The sequence below is a fragment of the Neovison vison genome, unplaced genomic scaffold (assembly GCF_020171115.1).
Source record: "Neovison vison isolate M4711 unplaced genomic scaffold, ASM_NN_V1 Scaffold_163, whole genome shotgun sequence".
Classification (NCBI taxonomy): domain Eukaryota; kingdom Metazoa; phylum Chordata; class Mammalia; order Carnivora; family Mustelidae; genus Neogale; species Neogale vison.
Genome location: NW_025334952.1, coordinates 15250 through 29324, shown reverse-complemented (window position 1 = coordinate 29324; position 14075 = coordinate 15250). Strand labels below are relative to the sequence as shown.

At 68.9% G+C, this 14075-nt stretch overlaps 1 protein-coding gene across 1 annotated transcript; it reads left to right on the top strand.

Annotated features, from left to right (window-relative positions):
* Positions 1-202: 202 nt before the first annotated feature.
* On the top strand, positions 203-13832 carry LOC122898216 (basic proline-rich protein-like). The gene is made up of 13 exons (XM_044236234.1): positions 203-319; positions 556-668; positions 917-1355; positions 4155-4292; positions 4529-4641; positions 4891-5329; positions 8129-8266; positions 8503-8615; positions 8865-9303; positions 12098-12235; positions 12472-12584; positions 12833-13271; positions 13365-13832. Exons 1-13 carry the CDS (start codon positions 203-205, stop codon positions 13830-13832), a joined length of 3207 nt encoding a protein of 1068 aa, XP_044092169.1.
* The last annotated feature ends 243 nt before the right edge of the window (positions 13833-14075 follow it).

Sequence of the window (14075 nt, the reverse complement as noted above, 5' to 3'; positions counted from 1 at the left end):
CACCCGGCCCCGGACCTTCCTTCACAGGTACTTGGGCTATTGCGAGAGCCCGGGTCTCCGCTTCGCTTGGCCCTGGTGTTCAAGAGCCTGAGCCTCCTAACGGGCACCGTCCGGGCGGGCATCTGACTGTGGGTGCACCGGGGCCAAGGGGGCTGGGCCCGCTGCACGGCCCTTCCTGCAGACTCTGCATGCCGGTCCGTTGATGCCCGGCCGCGAAGCACGTGTGGCAGTGGTGTGGCAGTGGGACGCGGAGCCGGGGGCCGTTCCTCGTCATTGCCCCGAAGACTCTGGAGCCATGCTGGAGAAGGTGGCCCGGAAAGCGAGCTGCGCCGATGCAGAGGGCTACACTTGAGTGGGGGAGCACTGGGGTAGGCCTCTCTGGCCAGACTAGGGGAAGCCCCGGGGGACGGCACTGCCGCTGCCCTGTGTGTGTCACCGCAACCGCTTGTTGGGCCCCAGCCTGGCTCTGGTGGTGCTGCGGCTGGGGCGGACGCGGGGCGGGGCGGAGGAGGCCGCTGCTGCCGCTGCTGCCGCTGCTGCTTCCACTTGGGCCAGTGCCAGGACCGGCCTGTCCCTTCTGGACTGGGCTCCCCGCCGGACAGCCCCACCCTCGCGGCCCCCGCCCCCGCCCCTCCTCCGGAGACCACCTCCAGGCCCCAGGACACCGGGTGACCAAGCAGCACACCTGATCCCCGAACGGTTCACGGGGACATCGGGGTCCCGCCTCCACGCCCACCGCCAATGGCAGCGGCCTCCCAATGCCCCTGCCCGTGGCCCGGCCGCTCTTGGCGGGGCTTCCAGGGCCCTGGGTCCGGACAAGCCCATGCTGCTCTTGCTCCTAGGGGAAGGGCCGGGCGGCCACAGGCCCAGTGGCCCCGGAATCCCCCCACCCCCCCGGGATTTCCTTGCCCCTCAGGATTGGCTTCTCCCGCTCCGGTCCGCCCAAACATGGCGGCCGCCAGGGGTCGAGCCTTGGCATCCCCGTGCCCGACCCGCAGGGCATCCGGACCCCGCGCTCGGCCCCGCCAGCCGTCCCTGGAGTCTCCCAGGTTGCCGGGTCGGTGGGGGCGGGGCACTACGCGTGCGGGAGCCTTTGCGGGGGCGCAGGAGACGGGGCCCCCCGCACCCCCGCTCCCATCCCGCCTGCGCCTCCCGGGGACGCCGCTTTGCGGGCTCACGGGATCCCCAACGAGTTCCGCTTGATGGCAGTAGAGCACCACGTATGCCAAGCGGCCCTTCCTCCAGGGCCTCTCCCTCCGCCCTTTGCCAAAGAAAAAAGGCCAAGCCGTGTCCACCCTGGCTCCAACATGGCGGCCCCCATGTTTCTCCTCCTCGGGCTCTCGTGGGCGGAGCTCGTGAGGTTACAGGGAGCGGGGAGCCTCGCTCCTCGCTCCTCGCTCCTCTCTGGCTCCCCTTGACCGGCCTGGCGTCCAAAACCCACGGGCGAGGCTCAGCGAGCCCCAGCCAGGGTCCCCGAGGCTCCCGGCAGTGTCCTCGAACCCATCCGGGGCTCCATCTTGGCCCGCGCGGGAGACACGCTCCTCTGGTCCGGGGCCCAGAACCCCAGCCACGCCACGCCGGTCCCTGCCCGAGCCTCAGTCAGGACTCCCCGAGAGGCCAGCCTCACCCCGAGGCCTCCGAGCGCCCAGGACACAAAGGACGGGCACCCGCCGAGGGCTCAACAGCGAGTCCACCTCCCTGCGCAGCGGCCGGGGGACGGAGGGGTCCCGGGCACCGGGCCCTTCACCGCGGCCTCCGACTCTGGACAGCTCCCGCGGGAGGGGCAGCGCCCACGCGCGCCCACAGGCCACGGGTACTCCAGGCCAACGCAAACACTGCCGCTCCTCCTTCCCGTCAATCGGCCCAGAGGCCACGGCGCACACCTCACGGTCACATCCACATCCACGGCACCCTGACGACCGGGCTCTCGTGCCTGGGGCACTGGAGAAGACAGAAGAACCGCAAACACGCACGCACGTGCGCGCACACACACATACACTCACTCACATCTTCTCTCTCACACACACGACAGAGACGCTCGGAAACACCCTTAAGGTCTGGCAAAACGCACGCTCGCGCTCCTTCCCATGATATCACGCGCGCGCGCACGTGCACACGCGCACACACACACACACACAACACACTCGGCGTCCCCCGGAAAGAAGGGAGATCACGGCTGGATGTCACCCTTTTCGTCCTCAGCAGGTGGACTGCACGCTCCACTCACCTGTGCAAGTGAATGATGGACGTCTGTCTCTACTGCCCTCTGATTGCCCAAGGGCAGAAGGGTGCACCTGTCATCCAGGCGGACCTCTCTGCCTGCTCTCAGGGCAGCTGCAACCCTTAGGGACCTTTTCCGCTCTCTGCCCTGCAAACCGCAGGGGCTGCCTCTCCCCAGAAGTCTGGCCTGAGAAGCTCACCACCTCATTCTTGCTAGGACAGGAGTGCATATTCCGTCCCACCCGTGGAAAGCAACACCCCGACCCCTCGCAACAACTGCCTCCCCTCCCGGCGCCCAACACACACACACACCACCACCACCACCACCACCACCACCACCACCACCACCACCGGGCTCCAGGCCTGGAGCGTCCTTCCGGTCCTTTCCCACCTGTCACTCCTAACAACCCCTTCTGAAGGACACAAACCCTGCTCACGTGGGACACTCACGCCCAAGGGCTACGGGCAGGGGCTGCGCCTGCACGTAAGGGGAGAAAGGACAGGCACCCGAGGGGCCCCTTTCTTTGAGCTTGGAGCCCAGCGTTCGGGAAAGGGATGTAATCTCCGCAAGACATTCCCGCACGGGCCCAGAAGGATGTGCTCCGATGGCGCGGGTCCAGGCCCTCAGCTCCCGGCCCACCCCGGCGCCCAGGCAAAGGAACTAGGGCGGCCGGCGGGCACGTGAAGGCGCCTAGCGGCCGCTGCCCCACACTCGACTCCTCTGACGCGAGCATCACCCGGATCCGCCTCAATTCCAGAGGGTCTTCCCGGACACTCTCCCCTGCCCGGCCCCGCAAGCCAGCTGGCAGACAGTTCGGCCCCCGGCGTCCCCCAGCCGCCACCAACCACGCCACTCCGCCCTCCAGTCGTGCCCTGCCACGCCCCCCCCCTCCCCTCCCCACACCACTCCGGCTGGAACTCCACTCTCCGAGTTCGGCCACCCAGTCTGGGATTCCCTCCTGGACACAAAGTAAAGGCCTGAGCACCCTCGGAGCCGCAGCTGGGAGCCACGGAAGAACGCCAAGGCGGGATGTGCCGCCTCGCCAAGGAAAGGCCTGGTTCCCACGGTGGTCAGCCGCCCTCACGTTGCCACGGCCGGAGTGGTGCCAAGGGAGGGTAACGCGCCCACCTTGCCCGACTAGAATCAGGAGTAGGCCAGCCGAAGCCCGGCTCCCCGGCCTCGGGCCGGGGTGACCCACTCGCTCCCCTCTGGGTAGGCACCCCACACGGCAAGCAGGCCAGTCGACCCTTGACGAATCCCATGCTCTGCGGAGGTGGCAGTTGGCACCGGGCTCTCGCGCAAGACTCCGGGGTGGATACCGAGGTGGTGCAGGGGGTGGGGGCTTTGGGGGTAAAGGGGTTGGGTTGGGGTGGGGTGGGGTGGGGTTGGGGGGGTGGGGTGGGGTTGGGGGGGTGGGGTCGGCCAGCAAGGAGGTGAGCGAGTAGCGACGGAGGCCTCTAGCTCCACTACCAAAGCCCCAGCCCACCCGAACCACCCCACCCCACCAAACAGGGAGCGCACACAGCTTTCCGGACCCTGACTTGGTGTGAGCAGAAGGGCCAACTGGCTGCCTTGGGCAGTTGCTGGGGGAATTGGGGGTAGCGGGGTCTGTGGGCGCGGGGGGCGGGTGGGGGGGGGAGAGGGGAGGGTCGGGGGTGGTGGGTGAGCGACGAGGGCTGAAGCTGAGGGACCAGGGTCCGGCGGTGGGGTGGGGGCGCGGAACGGGTGAGGACGCCAGGAGCAGGCAAGGCTCACCCGGCCCCGGACCTTCCTTCACAGGTACTTGGGCTATTGCGAGAGCCCGGGTCTCCGCTTCGCTTGGCCCTGGTGTTCAAGAGCCTGAGCCTCCTAACGGGCACCGTCCGGGCGGGCATCTGACTGTGGGTGCACCGGGGCCAAGGGGGCTGGGCCCGCTGCACGGCCCTTCCTGCAGACTCTGCATGCCGGTCCGTTGAAGCCCGGCCGCGAAGCACGTGTGGCAGTGGTGTGGCAGTGGGACGCGGAGCCGGGGGCCGTTCCTCGTCATTGCCCCGAAGACTCTGGAGCCATGCTGGAGAAGGTGGCCCGGAAAGCGAGCTGCGCCGATGCAGAGGGCTACACTTGAGTGGGGGAGCACTGGGGTAGGCCTCTCTGGCCAGACTAGGGGAAGCCCCGGGGGACGGCACTGCCGCTGCCCTGTGTGTGTCACCGCAACCGCTTGTTGGGCCCCAGCCTGGCTCTGGTGGTGCTGCGGCTGGGGCGGACGCGGGGCGGGGCGGAGGAGGCCGCTGCTGCCGCTGCTGCCGCTGCTGCTTCCACTTGGGCCAGTGCCAGGACCGGCCTGTCCCTTCTGGACTGGGCTCCCCGCCGGACAGCCCCACCCTCGCGGCCCCCGCCCCCGCCCCTCCTCCGGAGACCACCTCCAGGCCCCAGGACACCGGGTGACCAAGCAGCACACCTGATCCCCGAACGGTTCACGGGGACATCGGGGTCCCGCCTCCACGCCCACCGCCAATGGCAGCGGCCTCCCAATGCCCCTGCCCGTGGCCCGGCCGCTCTTGGCGGGGCTTCCAGGGCCCTGGGTCCGGACAAGCCCATGCTGCTCTTGCTCCTAGGGGAAGGGCCGGGCGGCCACAGGCCCAGTGGCCCCGGAATCCCCCCACCCCCCCCGGGATTTCCTTGCCCCTCAGGATTGGCTTCTCCCGCTCCGGTCCGCCCAAACATGGCGGCCGCCAGGGGTCGAGCCTTGGCATCCCCGTGCCCGACCCGCAGGGCATCCGGACCCCGCGCTCGGCCCCGCCAGCCGTCCCTGGAGTCTCCCAGGTTGCCGGGTCGGTGGGGGCGGGGCACTACGCGTGCGGGAGCCTTTGCGGGGGCGCAGGAGACGGGGCCCCCCGCACCCCCGCTCCCATCCCGCCTGCGCCTCCCGGGGACGCCGCTTTGCGGGCTCACGGGATCCCCAACGAGTTCCGCTTGATGGCAGTAGAGCACCACGTATGCCAAGCGGCCCTTCCTCCAGGGCCTCTCCCTCCGCCCTTTGCCAAAGAAAAAAGGCCAAGCCGTGTCCACCCTGGCTCCAACATGGCGGCCCCCATGTTTCTCCTCCTCGGGCTCTCGTGGGCGGAGCTCGTGAGGTTACAGGGAGCGGGGAGCCTCGCTCCTCGCTCCTCGCTCCTCTCTGGCTCCCCTTGACCGGCCTGGCGTCCAAAACCCACGGGCGAGGCTCAGCGAGCCCCAGCCAGGGTCCCCGAGGCTCCCGGCAGTGTCCTCGAACCCATCCGGGGCTCCATCTTGGCCCGCGCGGGAGACACGCTCCTCTGGTCCGGGGCCCAGAACCCCAGCCACGCCACGCCGGTCCCTGCCCGAGCCTCAGTCAGGACTCCCCGAGAGGCCAGCCTCACCCCGAGGCCTCCGAGCGCCCAGGACACAAAGGACGGGCACCCGCCGAGGGCTCAACAGCGAGTCCACCTCCCTGCGCAGCGGCCGGGGGACGGAGGGGTCCCGGGCACCGGGCCCTTCACCGCGGCCTCCGACTCTGGACAGCTCCCGCGGGAGGGGCAGCGCCCACGCGCGCCCACAGGCCACGGGTACTCCAGGCCAACGCAAACACTGCCGCTCCTCCTTCCCGTCAATCGGCCCAGAGGCCACGGCGCACACCTCACGGTCACATCCACATCCACGGCACCCTGACGACCGGGCTCTCGTGCCTGGGGCACTGGAGAAGACAGAAGAACCGCAAACACGCACGCACGTGCGCGCACACACACATACACTCACTCACATCTTCTCTCTCACACACACGACAGAGACGCTCGGAAACACCCTTAAGGTCTGGCAAAACGCACGCTCGCGCTCCTTCCCATGATATCACGCGCGCGCGCACGTGCACACGCGCACACACACACACACACAACACACTCGGCGTCCCCCGGAAAGAAGGGAGATCACGGCTGGATGTCACCCTTTTCGTCCTCAGCAGGTGGACTGCACGCTCCACTCACCTGTGCAAGTGAATGATGGACGTCTGTCTCTACTGCCCTCTGATTGCCCAAGGGCAGAAGGGTGCACCTGTCATCCAGGCGGACCTCTCTGCCTGCTCTCAGGGCAGCTGCAACCCTTAGGGACCTTTTCCGCTCTCTGCCCTGCAAACCGCAGGGGCTGCCTCTCCCCAGAAGTCTGGCCTGAGAAGCTCACCACCTCATTCTTGCTAGGACAGGAGTGCATATTCCGTCCCACCCGTGGAAAGCAACACCCCGACCCCTCGCAACAACTGCCTCCCCTCCCGGCGCCCAACACACACACACCACCACCACCACCACCACCACCACCACCACCACCACCACCACCGGGCTCCAGGCCTGGAGCGTCCTTCCGGTCCTTTCCCACCTGTCACTCCTAACAACCCCTTCTGAAGGACACAAACCCTGCTCACGTGGGACACTCACGCCCAAGGGCTACGGGCAGGGGCTGCGCCTGCACGTAAGGGGAGAAAGGACAGGCACCCGAGGGGCCCCTTTCTTTGAGCTTGGAGCCCAGCGTTCGGGAAAGGGATGTAATCTCCGCAAGACATTCCCGCACGGGCCCAGAAGGATGTGCTCCGATGGCGCGGGTCCAGGCCCTCAGCTCCCGGCCCACCCCGGCGCCCAGGCAAAGGAACTAGGGCGGCCGGCGGGCACGTGAAGGCGCCTAGCGGCCGCTGCCCCACACTCGACTCCTCTGACGCGAGCATCACCCGGATCCGCCTCAATTCCAGAGGGTCTTCCCGGACACTCTCCCCTGCCCGGCCCCGCAAGCCAGCTGGCAGACAGTTCGGCCCCCGGCGTCCCCCAGCCGCCACCAACCACGCCACTCCGCCCTCCAGTCGTGCCCTGCCACGCCCCCCCCTCCCCTCCCCACACCACTCCGGCTGGAACTCCACTCTCCGAGTTCGGCCACCCAGTCTGGGATTCCCTCCTGGACACAAAGTAAAGGCCTGAGCACCCTCGGAGCCGCAGCTGGGAGCCACGGAAGAACGCCAAGGCGGGATGTGCCGCCTCGCCAAGGAAAGGCCTGGTTCCCACGGTGGTCAGCCGCCCTCACGTTGCCACGGCCGGAGTGGTGCCAAGGGAGGGTAACGCGCCCACCTTGCCCGACTAGAATCAGGAGTAGGCCAGCCGAAGCCCGGCTCCCCGGCCTCGGGCCGGGGTGACCCACTCGCTCCCCTCTGGGTAGGCACCCCACACGGCAAGCAGGCCAGTCGACCCTTGACGAATCCCATGCTCTGCGGAGGTGGCAGTTGGCACCGGGCTCTCGCGCAAGACTCCGGGGTGGATACCGAGGTGGTGCAGGGGGTGGGGGCTTTGGGGGTAAAGGGGTTGGGTTGGGGTGGGGTGGGGTGGGGTTGGGGGGGTGGGGTGGGGTTGGGGGGGTGGGGTCGGCCAGCAAGGAGGTGAGCGAGTAGCGACGGAGGCCTCTAGCTCCACTACCAAAGCCCCAGCCCACCCGAACCACCCCACCCCACCAAACAGGGAGCGCACACAGCTTTCCGGACCCTGACTTGGTGTGAGCAGAAGGGCCAACTGGCTGCCTTGGGCAGTTGCTGGGGGAATTGGGGGTAGCGGGGTCTGTGGGCGCGGGGGGCGGGTGGGGGGGGGAGAGGGGAGGGTCGGGGGTGGTGGGTGAGCGACGAGGGCTGAAGCTGAGGGACCAGGGTCCGGCGGTGGGGTGGGGGCGCGGAACGGGTGAGGACGCCAGGAGCAGGCAAGGCTCACCCGGCCCCGGACCTTCCTTCACAGGTACTTGGGCTATTGCGAGAGCCCGGGTCTCCGCTTCGCTTGGCCCTGGTGTTCAAGAGCCTGAGCCTCCTAACGGGCACCGTCCGGGCGGGCATCTGACTGTGGGTGCACCGGGGCCAAGGGGGCTGGGCCCGCTGCACGGCCCTTCCTGCAGACTCTGCATGCCGGTCCGTTGATGCCCGGCCGCGAAGCACGTGTGGCAGTGGTGTGGCAGTGGGACGCGGAGCCGGGGGCCGTTCCTCGTCATTGCCCCGAAGACTCTGGAGCCATGCTGGAGAAGGTGGCCCGGAAAGCGAGCTGCGCCGATGCAGAGGGCTACACTTGAGTGGGGGAGCACTGGGGTAGGCCTCTCTGGCCAGACTAGGGGAAGCCCCGGGGGACGGCACTGCCGCTGCCCTGTGTGTGTCACCGCAACTGCTTGTTGGGCCCCAGCCTGGCTCTGGTGGTGCTGCGGCTGGGGCGGACGCGGGGCGGGGCGGAGGAGGCCGCTGCTGCCGCTGCTGCCGCTGCTGCTTCCACTTGGGCCAGTGCCAGGACCGGCCTGTCCCTTCTGGACTGGGCTCCCCGCCGGACAGCCCCACCCTCGCGGCCCCCGCCCCCGCCCCTCCTCCGGAGACCACCTCCAGGCCCCAGGACACCGGGTGACCAAGCAGCACACCTGATCCCCGAACGGTTCACGGGGACATCGGGGTCCCGCCTCCACGCCCACCGCCAATGGCAGCGGCCTCCCAATGCCCCTGCCCGTGGCCCGGCCGCTCTTGGCGGGGCTTCCAGGGCCCTGGGTCCGGACAAGCCCATGCTGCTCTTGCTCCTAGGGGAAGGGCCGGGCGGCCACAGGCCCAGTGGCCCCGGAATCCCCCCACCCCCCCCGGGATTTCCTTGCCCCTCAGGATTGGCTTCTCCCGCTCCGGTCCGCCCAAACATGGCGGCCGCCAGGGGTCGAGCCTTGGCATCCCCGTGCCCGACCCGCAGGGCATCCGGACCCCGCGCTCGGCCCCGCCAGCCGTCCCTGGAGTCTCCCAGGTTGCCGGGTCGGTGGGGGCGGGGCACTACGCGTGCGGGAGCCTTTGCGGGGGCGCAGGAGACGGGGCCCCCCGCACCCCCGCTCCCATCCCGCCTGCGCCTCCCGGGGACGCCGCTTTGCGGGCTCACGGGATCCCCAACGAGTTCCGCTTGATGGCAGTAGAGCACCACGTATGCCAAGCGGCCCTTCCTCCAGGGCCTCTCCCTCCGCCCTTTGCCAAAGAAAAAAGGCCAAGCCGTGTCCACCCTGGCTCCAACATGGCGGCCCCCATGTTTCTCCTCCTCGGGCTCTCGTGGGCGGAGCTCGTGAGGTTACAGGGAGCGGGGAGCCTCGCTCCTCGCTCCTCGCTCCTCTCTGGCTCCCCTTGACCGGCCTGGCGTCCAAAACCCACGGGCGAGGCTCAGCGAGCCCCAGCCAGGGTCCCCGAGGCTCCCGGCAGTGTCCTCGAACCCATCCGGGGCTCCATCTTGGCCCGCGCGGGAGACACGCTCCTCTGGTCCGGGGCCCAGAACCCCAGCCACGCCACGCCGGTCCCTGCCCGAGCCTCAGTCAGGACTCCCCGAGAGGCCAGCCTCACCCCGAGGCCTCCGAGCGCCCAGGACACAAAGGACGGGCACCCGCCGAGGGCTCAACAGCGAGTCCACCTCCCTGCGCAGCGGCCGGGGGACGGAGGGGTCCCGGGCACCGGGCCCTTCACCGCGGCCTCCGACTCTGGACAGCTCCCGCGGGAGGGGCAGCGCCCACGCGCGCCCACAGGCCACGGGTACTCCAGGCCAACGCAAACACTGCCGCTCCTCCTTCCCGTCAATCGGCCCAGAGGCCACGGCGCACACCTCACGGTCACATCCACATCCACGGCACCCTGACGACCGGGCTCTCGTGCCTGGGGCACTGGAGAAGACAGAAGAACCGCAAACACGCACGCACGTGCGCGCACACACACATACACTCACTCACATCTTCTCTCTCACACACACGACAGAGACGCTCGGAAACACCCTTAAGGTCTGGCAAAACGCACGCTCGCGCTCCTTCCCATGATATCACGCGCGCGCGCACGTGCACACGCGCACACACACACACACACACAACACACTCGGCGTCCCCCGGAAAGAAGGGAGATCACGGCTGGATGTCACCCTTTTCGTCCTCAGCAGGTGGACTGCACGCTCCACTCACCTGTGCAAGTGAATGATGGACGTCTGTCTCTACTGCCCTCTGATTGCCCAAGGGCAGAAGGGTGCACCTGTCATCCAGGCGGACCTCTCTGCCTGCTCTCAGGGCAGCTGCAACCCTTAGGGACCTTTTCCGCTCTCTGCCCTGCAAACCGCAGGGGCTGCCTCTCCCCAGAAGTCTGGCCTGAGAAGCTCACCACCTCATTCTTGCTAGGACAGGAGTGCATATTCCGTCCCACCCGTGGAAAGCAACACCCCGACCCCTCGCAACAACTGCCTCCCCTCCCGGCGCCCAACACACACACACCACCACCACCACCACCACCACCACCACCACCACCGGGCTCCAGGCCTGGAGCGTCCTTCCGGTCCTTTCCCACCTGTCACTCCTAACAACCCCTTCTGAAGGACACAAACCCTGCTCACGTGGGACACTCACGCCCAAGGGCTACGGGCAGGGGCTGCGCCTGCACGTAAGGGGAGAAAGGACAGGCACCCGAGGGGCCCCTTTCTTTGAGCTTGGAGCCCAGCGTTCGGGAAAGGGATGTAATCTCCGCAAGACATTCCCGCACGGGCCCAGAAGGATGTGCTCCGATGGCGCGGGTCCAGGCCCTCAGCTCCCGGCCCACCCCGGCGCCCAGGCAAAGGAACTAGGGCGGCCGGCGGGCACGTGAAGGCGCCTAGCGGCCGCTGCCCCACACTCGACTCCTCTGACGCGAGCATCACCCGGATCCGCCTCAATTCCAGAGGGTCTTCCCGGACACTCTCCCCTGCCCGGCCCCGCAAGCCAGCTGGCAGACAGTTCGGCCCCCGGCGTCCCCCAGCCGCCACCAACCACGCCACTCCGCCCTCCAGTCGTGCCCTGCCACGCCCCCCCCCCTCCCCTCCCCACACCACTCCGGCTGGAACTCCACTCTCCGAGTTCGGCCACCCAGTCTGGGATTCCCTCCTGGACACAAAGTAAAGGCCTGAGCACCCTCGGAGCCGCAGCTGGGAGCCACGGAAGAACGCCAAGGCGGGATGTGCCGCCTCGCCAAGGAAAGGCCTGGTTCCCACGGTGGTCAGCCGCCCTCACGTTGCCACGGCCGGAGTGGTGCCAAGGGAGGGTAACGCGCCCACCTTGCCCGACTAGAATCAGGAGTAGGCCAGCCGAAGCCCGGCTCCCCGGCCTCGGGCCGGGGTGACCCACTCGCTCCCCTCTGGGTAGGCACCCCACACGGCAAGCAGGCCAGTCGACCCTTGACGAATCCCATGCTCTGCGGAGGTGGCAGTTGGCACCGGGCTCTCGCGCAAGACTCCGGGGTGGATACCGAGGTGGTGCAGGGGGTGGGGGCTTTGGGGGTAAAGGGGTTGGGTTGGGGTGGGGTGGGGTGGGGTTGGGGGGGTGGGGTGGGGTTGGGGGGGTGGGGTCGGCCAGCAAGGAGGTGAGCGAGTAGCGACGGAGGCCTCTAGCTCCACTACCAAAGCCCCAGCCCACCCGAACCACCCCACCCCACCAAACAGGGAGCGCACACAGCTTTCCGGACCCTGACTTGGTGTGAGCAGAAGGGCCAACTGGCTGCCTTGGGCAGTTGCTGGGGGAATTGGGGGTAGCGGGGTCTGTGGGCGCGGGGGGCGGGTGGGGGGGGGAGAGGGGAGGGTCGGGGGTGGTGGGTGAGCGACGAGGGCTGAAGCTGAGGGACCAGGGTCCGGCGGTGGGGTGGGGGCGCGGAACGGGTGAGGACGCCAGGAGCAGGCAAGGCTCACCCGGCCCCGGACCTTCCTTCACAGGTACTTGGGCTATTGCGAGAGCCCGGGTCTCCGCTTCGCTTGGCCCTGGTGTTCAAGAGCCTGAGCCTCCTAACGGGCACCGTCCGGGCGGGCATCTGACTGTGGGTGCACCGGGGCCAAGGGGGCTGGGCCCGCTGCACGGCCCTTCCTGCAGACTCTGCATGCCGGTCCGTTGATGCCCGGCCGCGAAGCACGTGTGGCAGTGGTGTGGCAGTGGGACGCGGAGCCGGGGGCCGTTCCTCGTCATTGCCCCGAAGACTCTGGAGCCATGCTGGAGAAGGTGGCCCGGAAAGCGAGCTGCGCCGATGCAGAGGGCTACACTTGAGTGGGGGAGCACTGGGGTAGGCCTCTCTGGCCAGACTAGGGGAAGCCCCGGGGGACGGCACTGCCGCTGCCCTGTGTGTGTCACCGCAACCGCTTGTTGGGCCCCAGCCTGGCTCTGGTGGTGCTGCGGCTGGGGCGGACGCGGGGCGGGGCGGAGGAGGCCGCTGCTGCCGCTGCTGCCGCTGCTGCTTCCACTTGGGCCAGTGCCAGGACCGGCCTGTCCCTTCTGGACTGGGCTCCCCGCCGGACAGCCCCACCCTCGCGGCCCCCGCCCCCGCCCCTCCTCCGGAGACCACCTCCAGGCCCCAGGACACCGGGTGACCAAGCAGCACACCTGATCCCCGAACGGTTCACGGGGACATCGGGGTCCCGCCTCCACGCCCACCGCCAATGGCAGCGGCCTCCCAATGCCCCTGCCCGTGGCCCGGCCGCTCTTGGCGGGGCTTCCAGGGCCCTGGGTCCGGACAAGCCCATGCTGCTCTTGCTCCTAGGGGAAGGGCCGGGCGGCCACAGGCCCAGTGGCCCCGGAATCCCCCCACCCCCCCGGGATTTCCTTGCCCCTCAGGATTGGCTTCTCCCGCTCCGGTCCGCCCAAACATGGCGGCCGCCAGGGGTCGAGCCTTGGCATCCCCGTGCCCGACCCGCAGGGCATCCGGACCCCGCGCTCGGCCCCGCCAGCCGTCCCTGGAGTCTCCCAGGTTGCCGGGTCGGTGGGGGCGGGGCACTACGCGTGCGGGAGCCTTTGCGGGGGCGCAGGAGACGGGGCCCCCCGCACCCCCGCTCCCATCCCGCCTGCGCCTCCCGGGGACGCCGCTTTGCGGGCTCACGGGATCCCCAACGAGTTCCGCTTGATGGCAGTAGAGCACCACGTATGCCAAGCGGCCCTTCCTCCAGGGCCTCTCCCTCCGCCCTTTGCCAAAGAAAAAAGGCCAAGCCGTGTCCACCCTGGCTCCAACATGGCGGCCCCCATGTTTCTCCTCCTCGGGCTCTCGTGGGCGGAGCTCGTGAGGTTACAGGGAGCGGGGAGCCTCGCTCCTCGCTCCTCGCTCCTCTCTGGCTCCCCTTGACCGGCCTGGCGTCCAAAACCCACGGGCGAGGCTCAGCGAGCCCCAGCCAGGGTCCCCGAGGCTCCCGGCAGTGTCCTCGAACCCATCCGGGGCTCCATCTTGGCCCGCGCGGGAGACACGCTCCTCTGGTCCGGGGCCCAGAACCCCAGCCACGCCACGCCGGTCCCTGCCCGAGCCTCAGTCAGGACTCCCCGAGAGGCCAGCCTCACCCCGAGGCCTCCGAGCGCCCAGGACACAAAGGACGGGCACCCGCCGAGGGCTCAACAGCGAGTCCACCTCCCTGCGCAGCGGCCGGGGGACGGAGGGGTCCCGGGCACCGGGCCCTTCACCGCGGCCTCCGACTCTGGACAGCTCCCGCGGGAGGGGCAGCGCCCACGCGCGCCCACAGGCCACGGGTACTCCAGGCCAACGCAAACACTGCCGCTCCTCCTTCCCGTCAATCGGCCCAGAGGCCACGGCGCACACCTCACGGTCACATCCACATCCACGGCACCCTGACGACCGGGCTCTCGTGCCTGGGGCACTGGAGAAGACAGAAGAACCGCAAACACGCACGCACGTGCGCGCACACACACATACACTCACTCACATCTTCTCTCTCACACACACGACAGAGACGCTCGGAAACACCCTTAAGGTCTGGCAAAACGCACGCTCGCGCTCCTTCCCATGATATCACGCGCGCAGCGCACGTGCACACGCGCACACACACACACACAACACAACACACTCGGCCGATCC